This window comes from Chelonoidis abingdonii, chromosome 8 (genome assembly GCF_003597395.2).
Source record: "Chelonoidis abingdonii isolate Lonesome George chromosome 8, CheloAbing_2.0, whole genome shotgun sequence".
Classification (NCBI taxonomy): domain Eukaryota; kingdom Metazoa; phylum Chordata; order Testudines; family Testudinidae; genus Chelonoidis; species Chelonoidis abingdonii.
In genome coordinates this window covers 63596200-63621151 of record NC_133776.1, presented here as the reverse complement: position 1 = coordinate 63621151, position 24952 = coordinate 63596200, and the positions used below count along the sequence as shown (strand labels likewise).

General features: G+C 46.4%; 1 protein-coding gene across 1 annotated transcript in view; it reads right to left on the bottom strand.

The window, feature by feature from the left end:
• ARHGAP36 (Rho GTPase activating protein 36) overlaps positions 1–24427 on the bottom strand; it is a 62960-nt gene extending 38533 nt beyond the window's left edge. The window contains exons 1-2 of the mRNA XM_075068711.1: positions 24352–24427; positions 8041–8197 (exon numbers count right to left, since the gene is read on the bottom strand). Of these exons, the coding sequence (XP_074924812.1) occupies positions 8041–8176 (136 nt within the window). The 5' untranslated portion in view covers positions 8177–8197; positions 24352–24427. The remainder of the gene's footprint in view (positions 1–8040; positions 8198–24351) is intronic.
• Positions 24428–24952: the final 525 nt, after the last annotated feature.

Here is a 24952-nt window from a genome sequence, read left to right as displayed (position 1 = left end):
AGCATCACAAAAAAACCTTGTAGGAGAAACTTCCACCCCCTGGCCACATATAGTCAGAACCTTATAGTGGCTATCCTGCAGCAAAAAAACTTCAGGACCAGACTTCAAACAGCAGCCATTCCTGATATCTGATTTGTGTCCATTTATCCTTTTCCGTAGTGACTGTCCAGTTTGGCCGATGTACATAGCAGAGGGGCATTGCTGGCATATGATGGCATATATTACATTGGTGGACGTGCAGGTGACTGCACGTCCTGCGTCTGACGAAGTGGGTATTCACCCACGAAAGCTCACGCTCCAAAACGTCTGTTAGTCTATAAGGTGCCACAGGATTCTCTGCTGCTTTTATCAATAGTTGTGGTTGTGAAATTCTCATTTCTTTATTGTTTTGTCATTATGTTCCCCACTTCCCTATTGTTTACCTGTATGGTCTCTTTCTGGTTCTTCAATTGTTTCTGTCTGCTGTATAATTAATGTTATTAGGTGTAAGTTAATTAGGGTAGTGGGATATAATTGATCAAAGAATTATGTTACAATATATTAGGATTGGTTAGATAGATTTCAGTAAAACGGCTGGCTAAGGTACAGCTAAAAAGGACTCAAATTTCACTACCTAAACTGGGGTCCAAAACGAAGTTCTTTGGTCACCAACTCTAGGACATAGCTCCAAAGATCAGAGCTGCCAGATTTTAACACTCTGCCAATGACACTGTGCAGAAACTAGAGTCCCCCAGATGGACCTGATTCTGACTGGCCATCAAGAAAAGTTCATCTGTCTTATTAGTAGCAATGAGCAGTGTATGTGTAGCATGTGCAGTCTGTTTTTTTGGTAATTGTTAATAAATAGAGATTATGTAATATATTACAGTGTAAGGCTCTTTCATTGGTAAAAGGTCCTGCACACCTACACCCAGAGACCTATGTATTGGGGAAAGGGTGTGGGTACTTAAATTGACCAGGTTAGTTACACCCTGAGCCCTGCAAATTGGGTACTGGTGGCCCTAAGCCCTATGGATTGGGTAAGGGTAGGTGCTTTTTGCCTGGAGCCCTACTAAATGGGAAAAGGTGAGGGTGTCTAAATTAACTGGGTTATGCCTGGAGCCCTACGGACTGGAAAAAGGTGGGGTGCCCTAATGTGTGCAGGTAACAAATTTGGTGGAGAATGCGGGCAGCCAAAAGTCTTTTGTTCTGAACTAGCAGAGCAGAAGTGGGCAAACTATGGCCTGCAGGCCACATCTGGCCCCCAGGACCTTCCTGCCCGGCCCTTGAGCTCCCAGCCAGGAAGGCTAGCCCCCAGCCCCTCCTCTGCTGTTCCCCCTCCCCCACAGCCTCATCTTGTCATGCCACCAGTGCTCTGGGCGGCAGGGCTGCGAGCTCCTGCCAGGCAGCACGGCAGCGTGGCTGGCTTCAGCCGGGCAGCGTGGCTGCCAGTCCTGCTCCTCTGAGCAGCATGGTAAGGGGATGGGGAGCAGTGCAGTTGGATAAGAGGCAGGGGATTCCGGGGGGCAGTCAGGGGACAGGGAGCAAGAGGGACTGGATAGGCATGGGAGTTCTGGAGAGCCTGTCATGGGTGGGGGTGTGGATAGGGGTCGGGGCAGTCAGGGAACAGAGAGAAGGGGGGTTGTATAGGGGTAGGGTCCCAGGGGGACAGTTAGGGGTGAGGGGTCCCAGGAGGGGGGGTCAGGGGACAAGAAGCAGGGAGGATTGGATGGGTCGGCAGTTCTGAAGAGGGCATTCAGGGGGTGGGAAGTGTGGATAGGGGGTGGGGGCCATGCTGTTTGGGGAGGCACAGCCTTCACTACCCGGCCTTCCATACAGTTTTGGAACCCCAATGTGGCCCTCAGGCCAAAAAGTTTGCCCACCCCTGTGATAGAGTCTAAGGCCTTGTCTACACTTGCAAGTTGCAGCGCTGGTGAGGGGGTTACAGCGCTGCAACTTAGCAGGTGTCTACACTTAAAAGCTCAGCCAGCGCTGCAACTCCCTGTTTGCAGCGTGGCTGTACACCTGGGTTCTGCTTCTGCGGTGTAGCGACCAGCGCTGGTATGCCAGCGCTGCGTCATTCAGGTTGGACACTCCCAGCGTTTTTGGCCTCCAGGTGATTAGGACTTATCCCAGCATTGCGTCTCTCGCCTCTTGGTCATCACTTGCCACTTCCACTGCCCTGCGGCTAGAAGCCTGAGAGGAGGAGGGTGTAGAACCGAGAGGAGGTACTGAGGTGGAGACTCCCAGGGTCTGCAGGCAGTAACTATTTTCCGCTAGGAAGAAGCTAGCCAGTTGCAGCTGTGGATCTGGTAGTGAGGCACAGCAGAGGAGGCCTGTTCTGTAAGGAAGCTTTTATTATAAGGATGCAATGTTTTTGAGCAAGGGGGGTTATGGCTGCCTGCCAAGCATGGCCTGATGTGGAATACCCATTGATTCCTTTAGCTGCTTCTTTTGCTTTACAGCCACAGGAACCCCAGTGGCTTCCACAGTGAAGCAATACCCCCACCCCGTTCCCAGGTTGAGCTGCAATTTTGTGCAAGATTGGCTCTCCCGAGATTAGCTCTTGGCAGAGTGGGCTGTAGGTGCATGTGTATCCCTTAGCAGCTTTTTGCCTCTGCTTTCACAAAGCCACAGAAACCATGGATATCCACAGTGTAAGCCCCCACCCCTTCCCAGGTGAGCTGTGTGCGCAAGATGGGCTCTGAGAGTAGTGCTTGTGGCAGCTATGTGGTGTAGGGTTCAGTGTTGTACCTGTAGCTGCTCTTATGCTTTCACAGCACAGAAACGCCATGGCGTTCCAGAGTGAGCACCCCCCCACCACCACCCTTCCCAGGTGAGGCCAGAGCAGCCCCCCCTTCCATCGTGGCCGCGTGTGGTGGAACTCGCATCTCTTATCTGCACGCTTGCGGCCTGCTCTGTGCTAAGCTCAGAATGTGTAATGATGCTACAAAAAACTCTTTAAAAAATGCACGCTCGTTAACAGTTTATCTCTGTTTTTCAAAGTGACTGAATACTGCTCCATCAGTGCAGACTTCTGAAAAGACAGCAAGCATTAAGAAGAAACAAGGAGACTAGAAGAGTGTGTGAAAGCAGTTAGGAATCTCTGCATTCAGGAAATAAAAGGTTGCAAGACTGCGGAGATAACGGCAACCTGAAAAAGGCAGGTGCCAAAGATTAAAGGAAAGCTGCTCAAGCAGAAATCTTGACTACCAAGAGACACAATCGGCAGGGATGACTTAAAAAAAAGTGGGGGGAAAAAGCTCTCATCTCTTTCATGTTTATTTACTTTCCTAGACACTATATGAATAATAAATTATTACATTGCATCATTATTATGCTGTTGTTGGTTATAATGGACTGCTGTACATGTGTGGGTCCCACCTCCTGGGTGTACAATGTTGGCCCGCCCTCCAGGAGCCTAACGCAGGGCGCAGTGGCATGGGGCTGGCTGAGGAGGCAGGCGGCTGACTGAGGTAGTGGTGCAGCGAAGGCAAAACAAAAAAAAAAACAAAAACCCCAAAAAAAAAACCCACAAAAAAAAAAAAAAAAAAAAAAAAACCCCCAACAACAAAAAAACACAAGGGATGTGGGCTGGTTGGAGACAAGGTGGGGGCGGCTGCTTCAGCAGTGGTGGCGCCCCCCCCCCCTCCCCCACCCCCCCCCCCCCCCCCTCCCCGCCCCCCGCGCCCCCCCCTGCACCCCACAGGTGCTGGGGTGGAACAGGAAGAACAGCTGGAAACAGGGCGCAGGCGGCTGTGCGGGCTGGTCCGGCTAGGCCAGATGCAGAGTGTGCAGAGCTGGTGCCGGGCAGCGTGTTAGTGTCGTCTGTGGGGGCTGGCTGCGGGCTGGCTGGCTTTGGGGCGAGGGTTGTGTGGCATGGGGTTGTGGAGAGGACAGTTGTTGGGACAGAGGTGCGCTGTGCGCACGTGGTGCAGGCTGGTGCAGCAGAGGGGGGCCTGGACTTGTTGTGGGCATCATGGGGTGCCAGCAGACAGGAACTGAACCCAGCCTTTAAGTAGCCCCCAAACTTCCCCTTCTACTCTGGGACTTTAAATAGCCGCGGGAGCTCTTGGGGAATCCAAGAGGTGAGGCGGGGCTTCCTTTTATTTTGTCGGCTCTTACCTAGCGGTCTTTGAATAAAAAGGAAGCGGGCTATTTTGCCTCGCGCGGGTGGCAGTAGGCGGTACAGTGGAGCCCCAGGACTTTTAAATACCCCCCTCACTGCCCAGGGCTCAGGGGGGTCTATTTTAAAGGGCGCGAGCTCCAGCGGTAGGTGTGGTCGCGGGGTTGTCAGGTGCCGCCGCGAGCTCCAGCCGGGGTCTCGGGGCTTGCCGCTTGTGGTGCTCTTGGCCCCGGCGGAGATTTGCGCAACTAAGCTAAAGCTCCATGCCGACTCTGTTCTCTATCTCGGCCGGAGCCCCGTAACAAAGCCCACCGCCCCACTTCTCATGGCTGGAGCCCCCCGGCCGGAGCGCCACAGCCCCGTCCGCCCGGCTGGAGCTCTAGCTGGCGGAGAGCGGCATTGCCTGCGCTCCTGGCCGTGCTCTCGCGCCCTTCACTCAAAGGAGCGGGACCATGTGAGCTATAGCATCGCAGCTGGTGAACGGAACAGTACATAGTAATTTTTTTTTTTTTTTTTTTTTTTTTTTTTTTTAAAAACAGGTGCCTAAGTGAGGGGACTCCCCCCTGCCTCTCATGTAGGGCCGGGGCCGCCCCCCACCACCGACTAACTCCGGGCCCCCTTAGCATGGGGTCGTTCCCAGGCATCAGGGTCGTATGGAAACAGGCAAGCGGAATGACCGCACCTTCCGTCCCCTTCCCACAGCGACAAAAATGGGACGGAGGTGCTCTGTGGGTATAGCTGCCCCATATGACCACTCACAACAGCGCTGCAACCACTGCAAGTGTGGACACACTGCAGTGCTGGTCGCTGTCAGTGTGGACACACTGCAGCACTGGCCGTACACAGCTGTACGACCACAGCTGTAACGGCCAGCGCTGCAAAACTGTAAGTGTAGACAAAGCCTAACACAGTAAATAACAGCAGAGTACCTGTGCCTTCTGTCATAAAGGTTCGCTATCTATCTGGCAGAATGACCGCCCCAGAACAAGAGAAAAAGGAAATGAAGAAAAGGGACCAGGAGGGGTGGAGGCTAGTTGAGGCACCCATCCTCCTTGCTAAATGGGTAGTGGGACAAAGCTTGTGCCCATGGGAAAGGACGGTTCAGCAAGGAAAGCAGGATCGGGCCCAGACAAGCAGGCAGATAAAGAGATTGGAAAACAGGTTGGGAGCCCTGAGGGGCATAGTGCCAGGAGTAAGGAAAGGAGTAAGTACAGGCCTGGGGATTTCAGATCCCTGGGACAATACTTGAAATGGTGAAAACTGAGCTAATGAAGCTGTCATTTTGGGAAATAAGCAAGTGATTTAAGGAAAGAGAGTGAGAAGTTAACTCTGCAGAGGCTGGAGGGAATTAAGCAGTTGAATGTTGTGAAAATGTTAAAAAAGAAAAGCGTTATAAGAAAAGTATTCTTGGTTTCTTTGCAGCCATTCTGAAGGAAAAATGGGCCCTTTTCCAAAGGAATGTCTGTAAATAAGCCAGGCAAAGAGACAATCTGATTTAAATCATTTGCGTATAAACAATTTAGTAAAATTCGCTACAAGGGGTTTCTGTTGGAACTTAACTGCCCCCAAATGTATACAAATGTAATCTATGTACAGCTGTGTAAAAAATTCAGTGTAAGAGATGCTAAACAGAAGAGTATGTATGTATCTCTGTGTGTAGGTAGATAGATAGATAGAGTGTAAATATGAGAGGTTTTAAGGACCTAAATCAACACTCTTGATTTGGAGCTTTAAGGTGAATTGGTTTTGTTTTGTTTTAAATAATGCCACTAAAATCCATTTGAATCTTTCATTCAAAGTAGCAAAACTGACAGACACTTTTTGCCAGACATGGGTAACTAGTACAACACCTTCCCTGATTACTATAAGGGACAGAACATAAAGGCACAGTGAAGGTATAGCTGCCCTAATACTATCTCACTGTAAACTACTAAAGGTTATTGGATTTGCCTGGCAGCCAAGAGGGGTGGGTAGCCTAAAAAAAAGGCTCCCAAGAAGTGTATTAAACTGCTTTGGGTAAAACTGGATTAGGAGTTGAAGTACTAGATACTACTAACATAGAGGTAATTGCAAACAAGCAAAGTTATGTTACAGCTAAAATATAAGAATTGGAAAAGCCCATCAGTGTATCCTTGTCAAAATTAGAAATGAGGCAACAATTATTTTCTAAAATACTGCCAGTATGGCAACAGCAAGGAAAAAAGAATCTGTTACTTTTAGCAGGAACTATGGATACAATACAAGAAAATGTATCCTGTACACAGGCCTTTGGAAATAAAAAAGTTGTGGTGGGAAAATGTTACAGAAAGGGAGAAGCAATTAAGGGTGTGGTAAAAATTGGTAAATTTTACCCTAAATAAAGATCAAACAGGTCTACAAGCATATGTAGTAACTACACTCCTTAATCAAACTATTAATATATATCCAGTGGTACATGTAAAAATCCAATTAACAAAAAATTTGGTTATGTATTCCACTAATCATCATTCCTGGTTTCTTTTGTGCTCACAGCATTTTCATGTACCCTTATCAAAACGACAGTGTGATTACTCAGAGCCATCTTAAGGCTCAGTGTTTCTAATGTTGCTTTTTTTGTGTGTGTGCACCTCACTCCTGCTCTCCTGCCACAAGAATGAGGGGATGCCATGAATGAAAGGCAGCAGATTCCAAACTGATACAAACAAATATTTTTTTCACACAATGCAGAAATAGCATATGGGACTCACTGCCACAAGATACCATTGAGGCCAAGATCTTAGTAGGGTTCTGAGCAGGACTGGCTATTTAATGGCTAAGAACAGCAGGGTTTGAAATAGAAAGGATGAAATAACCAAATGCTTTGGAAGGGCTTTAAGCCCTCCCACTTCAGCGCATCGACCAAACTCTAATTGATGAGGTGAAGAAGAAACTTTCCCAGCAACCAGACTATTCCACAGCTGCCACCATAGAGTTTGTTGAACCTTACTCTGCAGCAGCTTTCACTGGCCACTGTCAGAGGCAGGACACTTGAGTAGCTGGAGCCCTGGTCTGGTCTCATTTAGTCTGGCAGCTCCTATTTATGCCAAGATGCAGAGAAACTGTCTCTGTGGATCTGCTATATTTCTCTGTCAGATCGTATTAGTGACATTTCCTAGTTGTGTGTTTTAATAGTCTAACTAAGCATCAGTCTCCTAGAATCAAGACTCTGTGCTGAACTCCAGGATTATCCACAGCAGAGCAGAGAGAATTTGTCCCATCCAACATGGATTAATTTATTCCCATTTGAAGAATCTGCCAGAAGTTTTTACATCTGTGTGAGATTAAAGGGATCATGTCATAGGCAGAGAACAGGCAAGGTCATGTTCCCATGCTCCAAAGGAAGTGCAAGTCCTATTAGCAGGGCTGATGCAGTGAGGATGACTGTGACCCAAAACAGTAACAATTGGGTTCAAAACCAAGAAACAATTGTGCAGAGATGTCCAAAACGTCAACCAATATATTATCGTTATTATTTAAAACAGCAGCCGTAATAGATAATGACAGTGACTAGAGTTATATAGTCCAGGGGTTCTCGATCTTTTTCTTTCTGAGGCCACACCAACATGCTATAAAAACTCCATGGCCCACCTGTGCCACAACAATTGTTTTTCTGCGTATAAAAGCCAGGGCACACGTTAGTGGGTAGCAAGCAGGGAAATTGCTCAGTGCCCCATGCCACAGGGGACTCACAAAGCTAAATTGCTTAGGCTTTGGCTTCAGCCCTGAATGGCAGGGCTCGGGGCCCTGGGCTTCAGCTCCATGCAATGGGGCTTCGGCTTTCTGCCCTGGGCCCCAGTAAGTTTAATGCCAGCCCTGCTTGGCGGACCCCCTAAAACCTGCTCCTGGCCCCGGAGCCCTGGTTGAGAACCACTGATGGAGTCCATTGCCCTTAGATAAGGCATGTCTCCTCTCCTTACCTTTAGAAAGGCTGATACCACTGATCATGTTCTTTTTTTGCAGCTGGTAAAAAGCGATTTCTTGCAGACAGGCTCTCTCTAGCTCGGAGAGGCTATGCAGGGGCACAGGCTGCATTTTGACTCTCTGTCCCAACATAGAAGCTTTGGTAAAATTCCCCTGAAATATAAATGAGAAAACATGGAAGGTGGGAAATCGAAACTGTTTTGCCTGGGAGAGGAGTGGTAAAAATCTGACAACTGTATAGAAACTTTCAACCCCAACTACCTCCAATTACACCAAAAAAATGCATTAATGATGTTCAGGTTGCAAAGAGAAACACTCAGAAGTGTGGAAGGTCAGCTGAGGTTCTGCAGCCAACCTTAACTCTGGCTTCTGGGGCACATGTATCACTTCAGTACAAGCCCAGATCTCTGGGTCCAGCCAAGCTGTGCATTCCTGATCCTGAGCACAGCAGAGGGCTAGTTTAGTTCGCTTCTATACAAGTTTTTATACTGCAGATTGAGCACCTTCCAGCAGTGCATTAAGCCATGTGACTCTTCATCTCTCACATGTTGGTTGTTCTCTCATCGTCTTCCCAAGGGAAGAAGCATATGCAGTGGACTGTCTTCTCTTTGGGAGTGTGTTGTTTTATTTGTAAGTGCCATTATTGTTTTTCATTATAGCAAAGAAACAGGTCTGCTGTAGTTAAGGTCAAAACCAGCTTTCTGTTCTAAATGCTCTAAAATCTGTACAGTTATCAAATTGCCTTGAAATCTGGGATGCCTCACCGAGGTGCAAGGTAAGGGCAGTGATCCAAATACAGCACCCAGGATAAAACTTTTTTTAAAAAAGTTGACAGATTCTGGTAACCTTTTTTGTTCACAGATAGTGAGCAAACCAGGGCTCAGATGCTCACACCAGGGTCTCCATTGCTCAAAGGTTACCCCACCAGAGAGCCTGGTAACCACAAGCCCCTTTGAGGAAATCAGATTAAAAGAGTTTGCTTCTCCATTTAAATACTTGGGAAGGCTCATTTGCCTATTCGCATGCCTAACAGATTACACTGAGCATGTGCAGAGAGAGAGGCTAACCATCTGGAAAACAACTTCTGTCTAACAGGAGCTATATTTGGCTCATTGAATCTGAGCACTGGCACTGTAAGTCCAAATCCAGTTTGGGCAGAATTCTGAAGTAAAAGAGTAAGGATATTGCTCCAATATGCCTCCACCAAAGTTTTTTTTAATTATTATTTTGGGGAAGTGTAATCTAAATACAGCAAAATATTCAGAAAATGTTAAAACTGTTTTGAAAACAAACTACGTAAGCACATGCTCCCTGGGTGGAGAAGGTGATCAGGGATGCAAGAACAGGTGGGAGTAGGGGAAGAAGGGTTTGGGTCTGTCTCTCATTCAGGGATGCAATCCAGACTAATGAGGGATTGTGTCACCACCTGCCCTGAAACCTGGGGTGCCTCACAGTGTTTTGCTGCTGCAGCTCCAACCTGGGCCACTCACAAACAGCTTGCTAGCTCACAGGTCACATCCTGAGTATCTGTGAACAGCCACAGCCCTCGTCCAGCAACTCTGACTCTAGCAGCCTGTCTGCAATACACTGGTCAAACTCGGGCTTCCACCAGCCTTGGTTACCACTAGCAGGGTGACCCCAATGCACTCCCAGTCCTGAATTTCCCCTCAAAACATGTGTCCTGCATTGTCCAGCCCTCTCCTGGAGAGTTTAGATATTTTAGGCCCATTGCCCCTGTAAGGGAAGAATATACAACAGTCTGCTACTTTAAATGGAGTTACCCAAACAATTCACAATGCTGGATTAGTATCAATTAAGGAATAAAACAAGGTTACTGAACTACAAAGACATAGATTTTAAATGAGTACAAGGCATTAAAGTCAGAAACAGTTTCAAAAGAAATAAATGCTTTCTAGTAACTAAATTTAACAAACGAGACTTGATTCAAAGTAAAATTCTTATCACATATTTCCAGCAACTTACAGGACCAAATTCTTAAATCAAGATCAGCCCCCAGAGGGCTTTTTCCTTTGTCTTCTCAGGTGAAAGAGTGAGCAAGAGAGAGAGAGGGAATCCCAAGGATATTTTGCCCCTCGATTTTATAGTCCAGTCCCACTTTGAAATGCATTTTCCTGAGGTTTACCCCTACATAAAGTTCCTTCCTATGGCATCTCCTGGTTAAAGAGGTTCCATGCTATTGTTTGCTAAAATACACCTCAATATTTTCCTGCCCCCTTCCTTGCCAAAGGATGGCCACTGGACAGGTAATTGCCAATGAAGTTTGCTGGCACCTGGCAGAGATTATTACAATGGTGTGTAGGGTGTGAATACATGGGTGCATTTGGTCACAGTCTGAAGTGAGGGAAGGGGTATTATGAGGAGGTGGATAATGAGAATGTGTGGTGGGGGTGGGAAGAGGGGTTGGGGGCTCGGGGAAGGGAAGAAGATGGGAGAGGCTGTGAATATGAGGTAGCAGAGGAAGTTGGAGATTTAGGAGAGAGGGGGCCCTATCAGCCCTGAATTTGCCCCTTATATGTGTGTGCTGGGTTCAGGGGGAGTCCTATCCTTCTGTAGGGGTCTGAGCTATCCTCCACCCATTGTGTGCTCTGGGATCTTGGGGATCCTTCTTCTCTTGTCTCAGCCCTTCTCCCTTCCCCTCCATGTGAGCTGGGATCTGGGGTGCACGGAATGAAGGTAACAAGTTTAAACATCTGAAATCCAGAAAATGAATAGTTAAGATACACATCCCCCTGTGTGGAGTGGGGGAGGGGACCCAGTTTGAAGGGGAACAGGTTGGGGGCAGGGGCTAGGGACCTGGCTGCGGACATGTGACAGAAGCAGAGGCAGGAGTGCAGGATGAAGACGCATAATGGGATTGAGTGGCCCAGCGTGCAGCTCTGGCTACATACCCACTGTAGGGTGCAGGCCTCCAGTGAGCTGCTGCCTGCAATATTGTACACAGCAGCACATGGCAGGAGACATCAAGGAGCAACTTCTACCTGATAATGAGTTCTGCAGGGCCAGCCAATGGCTTCATGGGACAGGAATGGGAGGAGGCGGCAGAAGTGTTAGAGGTGATTGGGGGGCAGAGGGTAGAGGAGGAGACACACCAGCCTGCTCTTACCTGCTGACAGTTACTGTAACACCCTGTTATAAGGTTTTGTGACAGACCATGGATGAGATTTCTCTCATTGGCCCTGTTAGCAGAATATCCTGCAAACATTTCAAAGCACAGCCAATATCCTCATTCCACTGTAACTAAACCACAGAATGGGGGAGCAGCACTTCTCTGTGCCTCAGTTTCCCATCTGTAAAATGGGAGTCAGAGCGGGGCCATGCCGCAGCTTCCAGGAGCCGCGTGGTGCGGCCTCCAACCCTGCGCCCCGGCCGGAGCATGGCCAAGCCACGTGGTGCGGCCCCGACCCTGCACCCCAGCCAGAGCGGGGCCCAGCCGCACGGTGTGGCCCCTGACCCAGTGCCCTGGCTAGAGTGGGCCCCCCCAACCCAGGGCCCCAGCTGGAGCAATGGAGTGGGGCCAAATGGCTCACAGGCCACATCTGGCCTGCGGCTGTAGTTTGCCCACTCCTGCACTATACACTAAAATGTAAGTACAATATTTATATTCCTATTATATGGTAAAAATTAGAAAGTCAGCAGTTTTTCAATAACAATGTGCTGTGACACTTCTGTATTTTTATGTCTGATTTTGTAAGCAAGTGATTTTTAAGTGAGATAAAACTTGGGGATAGGCAAGACAAATCAGACGCCTGAAAGGGGTACAGTAGTCTGGAAAGGCTGAGGACCACTGCTCTAACTTAAGACAGCTTGCAATAGCCTCCTACAGGCTGAGAAACAGCTTCCAACTGCCTGAGTGACTTGCACTCCATTCATTCCCCTTCCTTCCTCCCTCAACATGCCTCCTACATACTGGGGTAGAGAAGAAAATGGCTCATCCTAGGTATGTGCAATCTTAATACTTTCCCATCAGGGTGCATTCGAATCCCGATTTTGTTTTTCAAATTTAAAATTGTAACTTTTTATTAAATCAAGCTTTTTCTTCATTTAAATACATATTATCTAAATACATGGATTATTTACATTATTCCTTTGCTTTCGTCCCATTTTATAGTCTTCAGTCACTTTAATTTGTTTCTTAATTGTTGGTAGAATTTTCCATTTTACACAGAGGTTTCCTCTACTAAGCAATTTCACACTTAAAGCTTATCTGGGCCAAAAAAGACAAGTCCAGAATGTAGGCCTTGCTGGAGCCCTAGATATAACTAACAGTGGGAACCAAAGGCTGCAAACCAGAGCAGGCCTGGCCTTGGCAGAATAGTAACACACCAAGTATTGGCTAACTGAGTAAGCACATTCCTGACCAGAGAGGATGGTACAAAGACACACAGATCTCTCGAGTAATTACACAAACAAATTCCCAGGAAATTGTACAGGAACACACTGATCCCTCATAAGAGATGGATAGAATGACAGGATAAGGGATGAGGATGTTTTGTTTGAACTAGTGCAGTGGTTCTCAACTGAGGGGCTGCCAAGCAGGGCCAGCATTAGACTTGCTGGGGCCCAGTGTAGAAAGCTGAAGTCCCACCACATGGGGCTGAAATTCAGGGCCCTGAGCCCCATCACCTGGGGCTGAAGCCGAACCCTGAGCAATGCAGTTTTTATATGCAGAGAACAAGTTACGGTACAGGTGAACCTTGGAATTTTTAGAGCATGTTGAGGGGGGCGTTGGAAAGAAAAAGGTTGAGAACTCCTGAACTAGCGGATACAAGGAGAAGGGTGGTAACTAACATCAGGAGCATAACATGTAACTTGTTTGTATCATTGTTCAAAAGGGTGAGTCATAGGAGGGGTATCTTTGGATTGGCTGAGGGGACATCATCCTGTTAAGTTGATGGAGCTTTAGCTTGTCATGGGCATGCATGTGTTAATGTCCCTGTGACCTGTTGGACAGAGCGCTAGTACCATGCTTTGCTGACAATAAACCTGGCTGAGCGCCTTCGCCGTTGAACCAAGCCTGTGGTCTTTCTTTATGCATAACATGGTGGTCTGCTGAATCAGCAAACTGCACCGTCTGCTCATGCAGCTAACACTGGAGCTCCAAGAACAGCAGCACTAACAGCATTAATGATTCTGTAGCATGGGCATCATTAGCATCCTTGCTGTAACTGATTCAAAAACTAAATAGATAAGCAAATAGCTTGTGCTATATTTGCAACCAACATGTCTTCCAAAACACTGAACTTCCACTTGTCAAGAAAGCTGAAATGCTCCATCCTGTGTCAGGGTAACAATGGCTGAAGTGATCCAAGAGAATGTATTTAGATACTGTCTGCTGAGTGTGTGGGGCTGAGTACTGAGGGGTGGGCTCATGTACACAGCAAGCCGACTGGGCGTGCAAAAATAACTACTGAGGGAGGAGCTATTTACAGGTGTGACAAACTGATCATCCCCATTCACTGGAATATTTGGGTATAGTCACTAGTGATACAATCTAAAGACACGAGAAAGAGCATAAGTACCATGTGACTAGATTTGTGACAGACCCACATGGCTAAGATGAGGCTTTTTCAAGAAAAATATTCATGTAGTAACATAGGGCCATTGTGGGCTTACTCTAAAATTGCACTCAAAAGACTTGGATAGAAAGAATATGAGAGACGATACTAGATACGGTCCTGATCCAGCAGTGGGTTGTGCATGACCAGACTCCGGTGCCTCTATAAAGCCCGGTTTTCACAGAGTCAAGGATTTTAAGGCCAGGAGGGATATTATAATCACCTAGTCTGACCTCCTGCACAGCACAAGCCAGAGTCCTGTGGTTAAGTTAAAGCAGTGTTTCTCAGCCTTTCCAGGTTGGCAACCCCTTATTGGAAGTCAAAAATGTTCGCAAGCCCCGTTCCCCTGCTTATATTTACTGTAAAAGTCAGAGTAAAAAACGTATCAATGAGAACAATTCCAGCCTGTGTATGTTGAGAGCTTGCTAGAGAATATTTGGTCTTGAAAGGCCTTATTTGCAGGTAGTGGGCGGAGTGAGATAGGTTTTTAATGTTTAGGCTGCTCCAAAGTTATTCTGGAAATTTTATTTTCTTTGCTTTATAATTATAATAATTTTCTGCCTCTCACAGCCCCCCGATTGCCTTTCCTGGTCACTTGTGGGTTGTGCCGCAGCCGCTGAGGAACACTGAGTTAGAGCGTACCTTTTAGAAAGCTACAACCAATCTTGATTGAAAGACTCCATGTGACAGTGAGTCCATCCCATACCCAGGCCAGTCGTTCAAAGGTTGTTGATTTTTTACCCCTACTGTTAAAATTTGCACCTGGAGTTCAGTGGGGTCCCTCACATGTGCACTGATCACCCCCGTAGCATCAGGACCTGTATGTGCAAATTCTTTCACAATAAATGCATTGCAGCTGCCAGATACAAACCGCCTTATATGCAACTGCATCACATTGTTGGCTTATACCTAATTTGTGATCCAAATATAGATAAGATGTTACAATACGGCCAAACCCAAGTATTGAAAAATCACAAGTCTGGCCCCCAAAACAGAGATTGGCTTAAAATTGTCAGATTTTTAAAATAATAAGTTTTGGGTTCTTTTGGGGGGAGGGGAGGTTGAGCATTTAGGTGTTACATTTTCAGGCTTCTTTGAAACCACAAGGACTAGAAACTTCAATTTAAAAAAAAATGAAAGTTGAGATTCCCATGAAGTCACATGGCTCCAGGAGCTATGGTTTTAAGAAAAACACCAAATATCTCACAACTCAGATAAAATTGCAAGAGTTGGTTACACCGAACAATTTACCAAGAGTCACGGTAGATTTTCCATCCCTGGCAATTTTAAATTAAGATTTGATGTTTTTCTGCAAAATATGTTTTAGGAATTTTTTCAGGGAAGTTCTGCATAGTGCATTACACAGGTCGGACTAGATGATCACAACGATCCCTTCTGGCCTTGGAATCGATGAATCAGTTGGTTGCCAGAAGGCAGCAAATATTGGGCTGGGGAATTAGTGGGGAATTGAAGGTTTACTGGGGAATTACTCCAGACATTGAAGTCAGTAGCAATGCCCCTTATTTCTGTGCAGAGGAATTCACTTCAATTCCTGAAGCTGCTAAAGTGCACAAGAAGGTTGAAAAAATGTTTATTGAACCACAATTAGATTATGGCAAAATGTTCAGAAAGCATTATGTTCAGGCTTTTCATTTTAAGACCATGTGATCATGTTAATTTAAAAAAGCTGTATCCTAAGGCAAACTCACAAGGAGGCAGGATTAAGATTTCACAGGCAATTGTAACTTAGTCATTTCCTGACTTTTCAGGCCTTACTTTTCATTTCTTTTAATGTAGCTACTTTGTAAGGAATGTTCTACATTTTAAAAAAGGAAATGGAAGCAACAAAGACATTTCACGGTGTTCAACTTTTTGTTCCCCTTGCTTTGCCTCCAAATCTGTCTGCTTCTCCCATTTCTTAGTCTTTATTTTCTATCTTTTAGCCTGTTCCAGTTGCATGATGGTACTTGGCCTCTCTCCTCAAGACTGCTCCATCCCCTTGGTCAGGGCCAGCTTCGGGCACCAGTGCAGGAAGCAGGTGTTTGGGGCAGCCAATGGAAAGGGGTGGCACGTCCGGGTCTTTGGCGGCAATTCAGCAGTGGGTCCCTCAGTCCCTCTCGGAGCGAAGGACCCACTGTCAAATTGCCGCCGAAGAATGAAGCAGCACAGTAGAGCTGCCACCAAAGTGCCACTTTATCTTTTTTTTTTCTTTTTTTTCCGCTCTGCCGTTTAGGGCAGCAAAAAGATTGGAGCTGGCCCTGTCTTTGGTCTCTTGTGAGGCACTTTGTCACGATTTTTTTGAAAGTCCAAATAAATAACATCACCCAGTTCTCTGTGATCTAGTATTCTGTGTAGGGTGACCAGATGAGAGATGTGAAATATAAGGATGCAGGGGTGGGGGGAGAGGGGGGTGCTGGCAGAGCAACAACAACAAAAACCCAAGAGCCGGCAGTGGAGGCAAAAACAAAAACAAAAGCAAAAAAAAGAGCTGCCGGGGCATAGGAAAAATTGGTGGGCAGCTCCATGCCCCACCCACCCCCGCACCAGCTCGCCTTCGCTCTGCCTCCACCTTCTCTGAGCTGGCTACCACATTCTGCTTCTCCCCCGTCCCTCCAGCGCTTGCACCACCATACAGCTGATTAGCGCAAGCCTGGGAGTAACAGGGGAGGAGGAGGAATGCAGCGTGCTTGGGGAAGAGACAGGGCCAGGGCAGGGATTTGGGGAGGGATTCAATGGGGGAGGGAGGGACGGAGTCGGAGTGGGGCCAGGATGGAGCTGGGGCAGGGGGGTGCAAGCCCCCTCCACCTGTGTGCCAGAGGGCAAAACATCGGGACAATTCGCATCCCGACTGAACTTCGGTCGGGACATGGGACAAACAAGTAAATATCGGGACAGTCCTGATAAAATCGGGATGTCTGATCACCCCAATTTTATGTCCAGGTTCAAAGAACTCGGATGGACTGATGAGGTGCTATTTCCCTGTGCAGAAACCGTACTGTGTCAAAGCACCTCAATCTGTTGCCCTGGCACTGCGATGAGGTTGAAGCATGGAATACTCCATTCTGAAGAGCTGCCTTCCAACGTGCCGCTGTGTGAAAAGGGGAATTGCAGGAAATGGCAGCCATCAGCAGTATACAGCCCCGTATAGGCAGCCACATGGATGTCCTCTGGCCTCGGGAACACTTCTAACCCTGCATAAATCCTAAATTCCCAGATTCTCCTCCCTCGCCTCAGCTCAGCACACCTGCAGAGCTCCTAGGCACTACAGCCTTTTCTTGGCCAGGCTAGTTCTCCTGTTTCCATGGCTCACCCCCATCTTCCTTGAGTCATCTAGCCCTTGCCTAAAGCTCCCCCAGTTCCATACCATTATGCCTACTCCCAGTCCCAGATACCAAGGAGCCGGAGCTGCTGTGAATCTGTGTAGTGTCTACACTGGGCTTATGCGCAGTTCTACTAAAGTCTGCAGCAGGTCCTGTGGACTTCAGGAAATTCACAGGTATGCAGTGCTGTGTGGGGAAGCAGGAGTCAAGATGTGGGATGTTGGAGCCTGAGGAGTAGTGGAGTAGAGAAGCTGACTCAGGAAAGCTCCTAACTCTCCTGGGTTCCTTGATCGCTGCCTTGCCATGGATCCCTGTGCTCTATAGAACGTCCTTGCTCACCTGGTTCCACTGTTGTAGGGAAGTCAGTGGCTCCATAAGGTGCCTCAGCTTCTCCCTACCTTAATCTCAAGGCATTTCACTAACTCAGAAGGAAATCCCCACCCGAAAAATTTGATGCAGATGGAGTTAAAATTGAGAACATATACACCAAATGGAAGCAGTGTCATCATCAGCCATACAGAAAAACATCCCTTGCCAGAACAGAGGTCACAGTCAATAAGAATGCTTCCCCAAAAGGGGTTAAAATATTCAGTTAAAAGAAAAAGAAATCAAAACATCTTGAGTTAAAAACTGTGATGGAGAAAAATACTGTGAAATAGTTAATTAAAAATAAATTGCTCAAAGAGTCTGTTCTATACAAATTCAACACTACCCTCAACACCACAGTGTCTGAGGGGTAAGCCAATAACAGTAAACCTCCAGCCACCATGCTAAGTGAAATCCTCACTCACCTGGGACATGAGAGACCTGCTTTCATGTCCCTGCTTTGCAGGTGGGACTTAAATGAAGGTTCTTCCCCTCCCCCGGGAGTGCCCTGACCACCAGGCTACAGAGTATACCATGGAACATCTCTCTCAATCTCTCCTGCTGGAGCACTTCCACTTTGCTCCAACAAATGTTTAATTATTTTTACAGGGTCTTGAACTTCCATCTTCCACAGCCTAGTAAGTGGCCTAACCTCTAAGTTTGGGCACACACCTCACCTGCTCTGCCCCAGCTGCCTTTGATGACAGGTATCAGTCTTAGGCATGCTTTGATTATGCCTGCAGGATTGGGCCTTGCTGGCAAGATAAGCAGGGGAAATGCTTCGTTTGAGAATCCTGCCAGGGCCTAGATCTAAGGTGGCTTTGTGCATGACTGCCAGTGAAACCTTGGGCACCTAGTTGAGTAGTGCTCTTGAGAATGTCCGTGGTGCCTTGCTGGTGGACTTAGAAGCAGTTTGTGATCTAGCCCAGAGCACCTTCCAATCATTCATTGAGCAAAATGATTAGCAGCTTTCATGAACAGTTCACTCTTTTTCTCATGCGCTTCCTCAGAGGAGAATGGGGTGTGTGGTATAGTGTGTGGTCAAGCCTATCACAGGGTCCAAAAAAAGAACTAGATAAATTTCTGGAGGACAGGTCCATCAATGGCTATTAGCCAGGATGGGCAAGGATGGTGTCCCTAGCCCAGGGCCAGCTCCAGGCACCAGCTTAGTAAGTAGTTGCTTGGGGTGGCCACTCCCAAGAGGGGCGGCACATCTAGGTATTCAGCGGCAATTCGGCGGAGGGTCCCTCGCTTCCACTCGGAGTGAAGGACCTCCCGCTGAATTGCTGCAGATCGTGATCACGGCTTTTCTTTTCTTTCTTTCTTTCTTTTTTTTTTGTCTGCTTAGGGCGGCCAGACCCTTGGAGCTGGCCCTGCCCTAGCCTCTGTTTGCCAAAGCTTGGAATAGGCAACAGCGGATGGATCGCTTGATCATTACCTGTTCTATTAATTCCTTCTGGGGCACCTGGCATTGGGCACTGTCGGCAGACAGGATACTGGGCTAGATGGACCTTTGGTCTGACCCAATATGGCTGTTCTTATGTTCTTATGTTTTGGTTTGATAGGGGTTTTGAATTAGTTAGTTAAAGAGACTTAGTAAAATTATATAAATTGGAAAAAGACTATTATGAGAACCTTGGCAGGACAAGCTAAAGGGACTGGATGTCCTGAGAAAGCCTCTTGACTCCCCAGTCTTTCAAAAGCCACAATATAGTTACATGATCCAACAGCAGAGCTATTTCAAGCACAGCAGCAAATCGCAGGATTTTCTAGCTAATCTTATGAAAATAAAGCAAGCCAGTAACTGCATATTCTATCTTTAAACAGAATCAAGGGAATTCATAACTAAAACTAAAGGCATTCTTCAAATAGTTCAAGTTTATTACAAAAGCTACTTTCCTTCTCTGAGTGAATAGAGTCATAAAAAGGGCAATTGGAAACTTTGGGCCAGATTTTCAAAGGTACAGAGGCACCTAAAGATGCTGATGGTTCTTAGTGAGATTTGAAAAAGCACATGGGCAGGTTAGGCTGCTGACTCCCATGGGAATCAAGGGGAGTTAGGCACCTGGCCTGCTTAGACACTGTCACAAGCCCCACTAGCCACCATCTGCATTTTAGGTGCCTACATATCTTTGAAAATCTGGCCCTTTGCTACTTAACCCCTAACATAAAAATAAAATTATTCTATGAGCAAATCACACGGGAGGCTCTTAGAAATGCCATTAAAATTCTGACTAGAGGTAAAGCCCCAAGATCAGATGGATTCAGCAGTGACTAATACAAAAAGGTTGAATATATCCAGTAAAAACCATGCCAAATATGTTTATAAAATAGCTTTGGGAATAGCAACCTACTTACTAGCTTCCCAGGGGAAGCACAAACAATGTTAATGCCAAAGCCACACAAAGGCCCTATGCAATGCATATCCGCCTATGTCATTATCAAACAGGGATGCAGAGATTCTAACAAAGGTAATAGTGGATCTCCTGGGACAGCTTTTACAATTGCTGGGGCAGGATTTGTCACAGAGAAAAGCAGCCAGTGATCTGAGTAAGCTACTCAACCGAACTCCCCACTCAAAACATTACAACAACCCATCAAAAGCGATAACACACATACCACAAAGGCCTTTACATTTGATGTAATTGCCTTTTATGATAATTACACTGCAAAAAACTGGATGTAGGAGACTAATCTATGAAACAGAACAACACAATTCCTCGCAAGCCTCTAGTCCTTAGTGGAATACATCACGTCTTTTTCAGCTAGAACCATCTACAAGTCAGGGCTGCCCACAACCCTTCTCAAAGTCAACTGAAGAGTATTAGCCCAGCCAGAAGATTCTCTGAAAAAGTTAGAGGTAGTGAAACAGCTGGCTAGGCACACGAAGTGGCATTGCATGGGAATAAGATGCTTGTTTCCATAACACAACTAGAGTCACTCAGAGTATAAACTAAACTACTACAAATCTGAATATTCAGACCACCTTCCTAGGAATTTCCCTCCCAAAAAGCAAAGGAGAAAATTCTATACTTCAGAATTAAGGGATATGTATAAAGATAACTTGGCAACTAACTGTAAATATTAGGGAAGATGTTAGTAGATGGGAGATCCTCTCTCAGTCACTATTGGACAGAGCAGTGTAATAAATGTGGATATCCTGCCCAGCTGTGTCCCTTTATTTAAATATTCATATTTGTATTAGCCTAATCAGAATTGTCATTTCTCTTTTATGGCAGGGGAAGAATCATAGCCGTGAAGGACTGGAAGGGACCTTGAGAGGTCATCTAGTCCAGTCCCCTGCCCTCAAGGCAGAACTACGTAATAACTAGACCATCCCTGACAGGTGTTTCTCTAAACCGTTCTTAAAAGCCTCCAGTGACAGATTCCATAACCTCCCTAGGCAATTTATTCCAGTGCCTCACTACCCTAACAGTTAGGAAGTTTTCCCTAATGTTCAACCTAAACCTCCCTTGCTGCAATTTAAGCTCATTGCTTCTTGTCCTATCCTCAGAAGTTAAGGAGAACAATTTTCACCCTCCTCCTTGTAACAAGTTTTTTTACGTACTTGAAAACTGTTATCATGTCTGTCTCCCCCACCCAACCCCCAAATCTTCTCTTCTCCAGACTAAACAAATTCATTTTTTTCAATCTTTCCCCATAGGTCATATTTTCTAGGCCTTTAATCATTTTTGTTGTTCTTCCCTGGACTTCCTCCAGTTCATCCACATCTTTCCTGAAATGTGGCACCTGGAACTGGACACAATACTCCAGCTGAGGCCTTAGCAACACAGAGCAGAGTGAAAGAATTACTTCACGTGTCTTGCTTACAGTAGTCCTGCTAATACATCCCAGAATGATGTTCACTTTTTTCCCCCCACAGTGTGACACTGTTACTCATATTTAGCTTGTGATGCACTATAACCCCCAGATTCCTTTCCTCAGTACTCCTTCCTAGGCAGTCACTTCTGTTGTATCCTTGGGGGCAGCAGTTTTAGGAAGAAATCACTTGAGACAACAAGAGCTGTAAACGCTTAAAAGCAGCCTTTTATTGCCACACACTGAACTAACCAAACCAGCCAAAATTGGTGGGACTCTCCCCTAATAATCTAACACAGTTGCCATAGCAACAATAAGGTTCTAGTACCACAACAACCAAATATACAATATGTTCCTCCCCCATTAATGAGAACATCCCCTAAATAAAACAAACACTAAACTAGAGAAGGAGGGTAGCCTGCCTCCATTCCAGGCTAAACCCCAGGGATTATTTTGCCCCATAACCATGGGTTAGCCCTAGCTAAAGATCCAGCCATTAGGAGACCTTCTCTCTCTAGGTGGATTACAGCAGACTTCTGGGGTTATTGCACCCGAAAGTGTCTTGAGCACAGGCCTGACAACGGGCTCTGGGTTCTTAGGGCAAATGGTATCCAATGCTACCCGTATGGCACTAAGGATGTCACATGGGCTGCAGCTATGTACTGATTGGACCACAAGCGTCCCACGGGCTGCAGGTTGACAACCATAGATCTAGGTTGTATTTCCCTAGTTTATTTTTGAGAAGGTCATGTGAGACAGTATCAAAAGCCTTATTAAAGTCAAGATATACAATGTATACTGCTTCCCCCCATCCACAGGGCTTGTTACCCTGTCAAAGAAAACTATTAGGTTGGTTTGACGTGATTTGTTTTTGACAAATCCATGCTGACTATTACTTATCACCTTATTATCTTCTAGGTGTTTGCAAATTGAATGCTTAATTATTTGCTCCATTATCTTTCCGGGTACTGAAGTTAAGCTGACTGGTCTGCAACTCCCTGGATTGTCCTTATTCCCCTTTTTATAGATTGGCACTATATTTGCCTGTTTCCAGTCCTCTGGAATCTCTCCCATCTTCTATGAGTTTTCAAAGATAATCACTAATGGCTCAGATATCTCCTGAGTCAGCTCCCTGAGAAATCACACATTACTTTAGAGGAACTTGGTTGCTCAAAACAGAAGGGAGATATTGGGCTATTCAGCAAGGATATTTTGTGCACTGGGCCCAGAAACCAGTGGAGTACACTGAGCTGGGAAGGGCATTTTGGCCTCAGGAGCCAGTGGAGTGCACCAGGCTAGAGAATTTTTCACCTGTTCTAGCAATGATGCTTCCACTAGTGTAGACCAACCGTTCACCCTAAAGAGAATCGATGACACAGTGGTATACTGCTATCACATCCACCTCTGCTGCCTGTCTCTCCATTGACCCACTACTCAGATCTGGCCAGTCAATATCCATCCTGATACTCTCTTGACTCCATCATGCTGCCCCAGATGTACTTCCCAGTGAAGATTCCTCTACTTATAACCTTTAAAGCCACCAGAGAGAAACTTCTACCCTGTAGAAGCCACCTTCCTTCTACCCAAGGCCCCTGTGAGCCACTGCAAGGGTAAAGCTAGTCCATGCATGAGACAGAGCTTTCTTTGGGGATGGTCTGAGACTGGAGAAGTGAACTCCTCCAGGAGCTAAGAATCATCACTAACCTCCTCAGTGCACGACACACTGCTCCAACCTGCCTTTGCTAATGGAAACACAGAGCAGCATATGCATATAAGAATAATAAAAGCACCCTACAAAACCAAAAACTCCACTGCACCCACACTTCCCCTGGGAAGAGGCTGAAAGACAGAATGAACCACATGTGACAGATGTTAGTCATGCACTTGCTGCATAACTGGAGGGTGCTCAGACTATGGAGAGGAGGGTAAGAGAAAGAACAAAGATAGATTTGGGGCTAGCTGCAGCAGACTCTGTATATAGTCCCAGTTATCTGCATGTGACAATAGGGGGCTATAATGGAAACTCTTGAGCAATCGGAACTAGAGAGAACACAGTCAGGCACTTATTGTAACAAGGAACGCAACACTAGAGTTGAAAACAGCTTTCCTGCCAGGGCCTGCCCCATTTGCTGTTAACCCTGTAACAGACTGCACTATGGTGCCTGCGTCCATGAGCCCCAGCAGCTCTGTAAGAGCTACTGCATAGGTTCTGCCCACCTAAACCCTTGGTAACCCCAGTAAGGATACACCAGTGACCTAGCCCATCTGACCTCCATTAACCTGCATCCTGGAACACAACATTTCAGTCCTGTTATAGCTTGACCATAGTGTATGCCCCATTACCCACATGAGAGGCTGCACATTGAGCATACCCATTTTATCCAAGCTATTGGGATCGATGCAGGAATCGCTGGGTGAGGTTCTGTCACCTGTGATATACAAAAGATTCAGACCAGATAATCTAAGGGTACCTTGTTGCCTTAATATCTATGCCTCTGTTCACTCCATTAGCCCTGCAGCAAAGAAAGAGACATCAGAAGAAATTCCCATTTGCCTTCCCATGTTCACCGAGATCGGTGATGCTTATTTTTGTCCAGCAGATATAAAATTGGGTGAGAATAAACTCCAAGCAGCTAACTGGCAGCTCAGCTCTCACATCCAGCCCAGTACAGTGCCTCGCTGTCTGAAAAGCTCCTCGCACATCCCCCTGAACTCCAAAGCACACTGTGCAAGAAGCTGTAAGGCTTTAATTAGTCTGTAACTGAATGGCTGAATAGCTCCTGGAAGCTTTAAAAGCAGAAGTGCTAAGTATCCACTGCAAACTTCAGTTTGATGAATGTGAGCAAATCTTTCCCTCCAAGCGAAATTTACAACCTCTCTCCTCTTTACAATGAAATCCTCTCCACCTGTTTTTAGGGCTGGATCTTTGTGAGATTCATCAAATCAAACAGGAAACTCTTAGATGCACCAGTTCCTCTGTTTCCAAAGCTGTTTGTAGACCCAGTTTACCCACAGTTGCATTTGCCACTGCCCTTCAGCAGATAAATATCCCCCCACCCCCGTACAAACAGGAACAAAGGAGTTTTGTTTACCATTTCAGCTCACAACTTACCTCTGGGCTCCTTTCTCAAGGTGAAGTTCTGGAAATCGTTAAGATGCTTGCTTTAAACCATTGTCTCCACTCCGTCCCCCCAGACACCGTGCAGCGTGCATTAGATGAGCTCACCCCAACTTTAGCAGGATGAGGAGCGAGGGAGGGAAGAACAGCATCTGGCAACAGAGAAAGAAGTGGGTGGGAAAGGAAAGAGAAGAGATGAATTTCCTGCCAAGACAAATAAAAGCCAGAAACATCATGTGTAGAAGAGGGTAGGGTTAGCTTAAAAGAGAAATACAGCTGGCAGGGCTACTGGTGTTTATTCCTTAGGCAAAGGGATCATTATTCATTTCTGGTCTCAGTCTTAATTCCTCCCATTCTTTTCTTACCATTAGCCATAAAAAATTAGGGAACAGGCAAAGATCCTATTAATTCATGGGCACAAAGAACTTACAAGATCCTCCTGAAATGGCCAGTATTGTTCATAATAGGCTGATTTTCCGCAGTCATTATTGATTGCAGCCACGCTACTGGAGGGTTATATGATATGTTTAGAAAGACAGGTGTTCAGGAACACATTTATTAGGGCTGTTCTCTGCTCCCTAAGAAGGAATGGGCACAGAGCACTCAGCAGCAAATGGCTTGCCAATTACAGAACCAGTTTCTCCTCCCTTGGTTTTCACACCTCTACTGCTAGAACAGGGCCCCATCCTCCCTGATTGAACTAATCTCG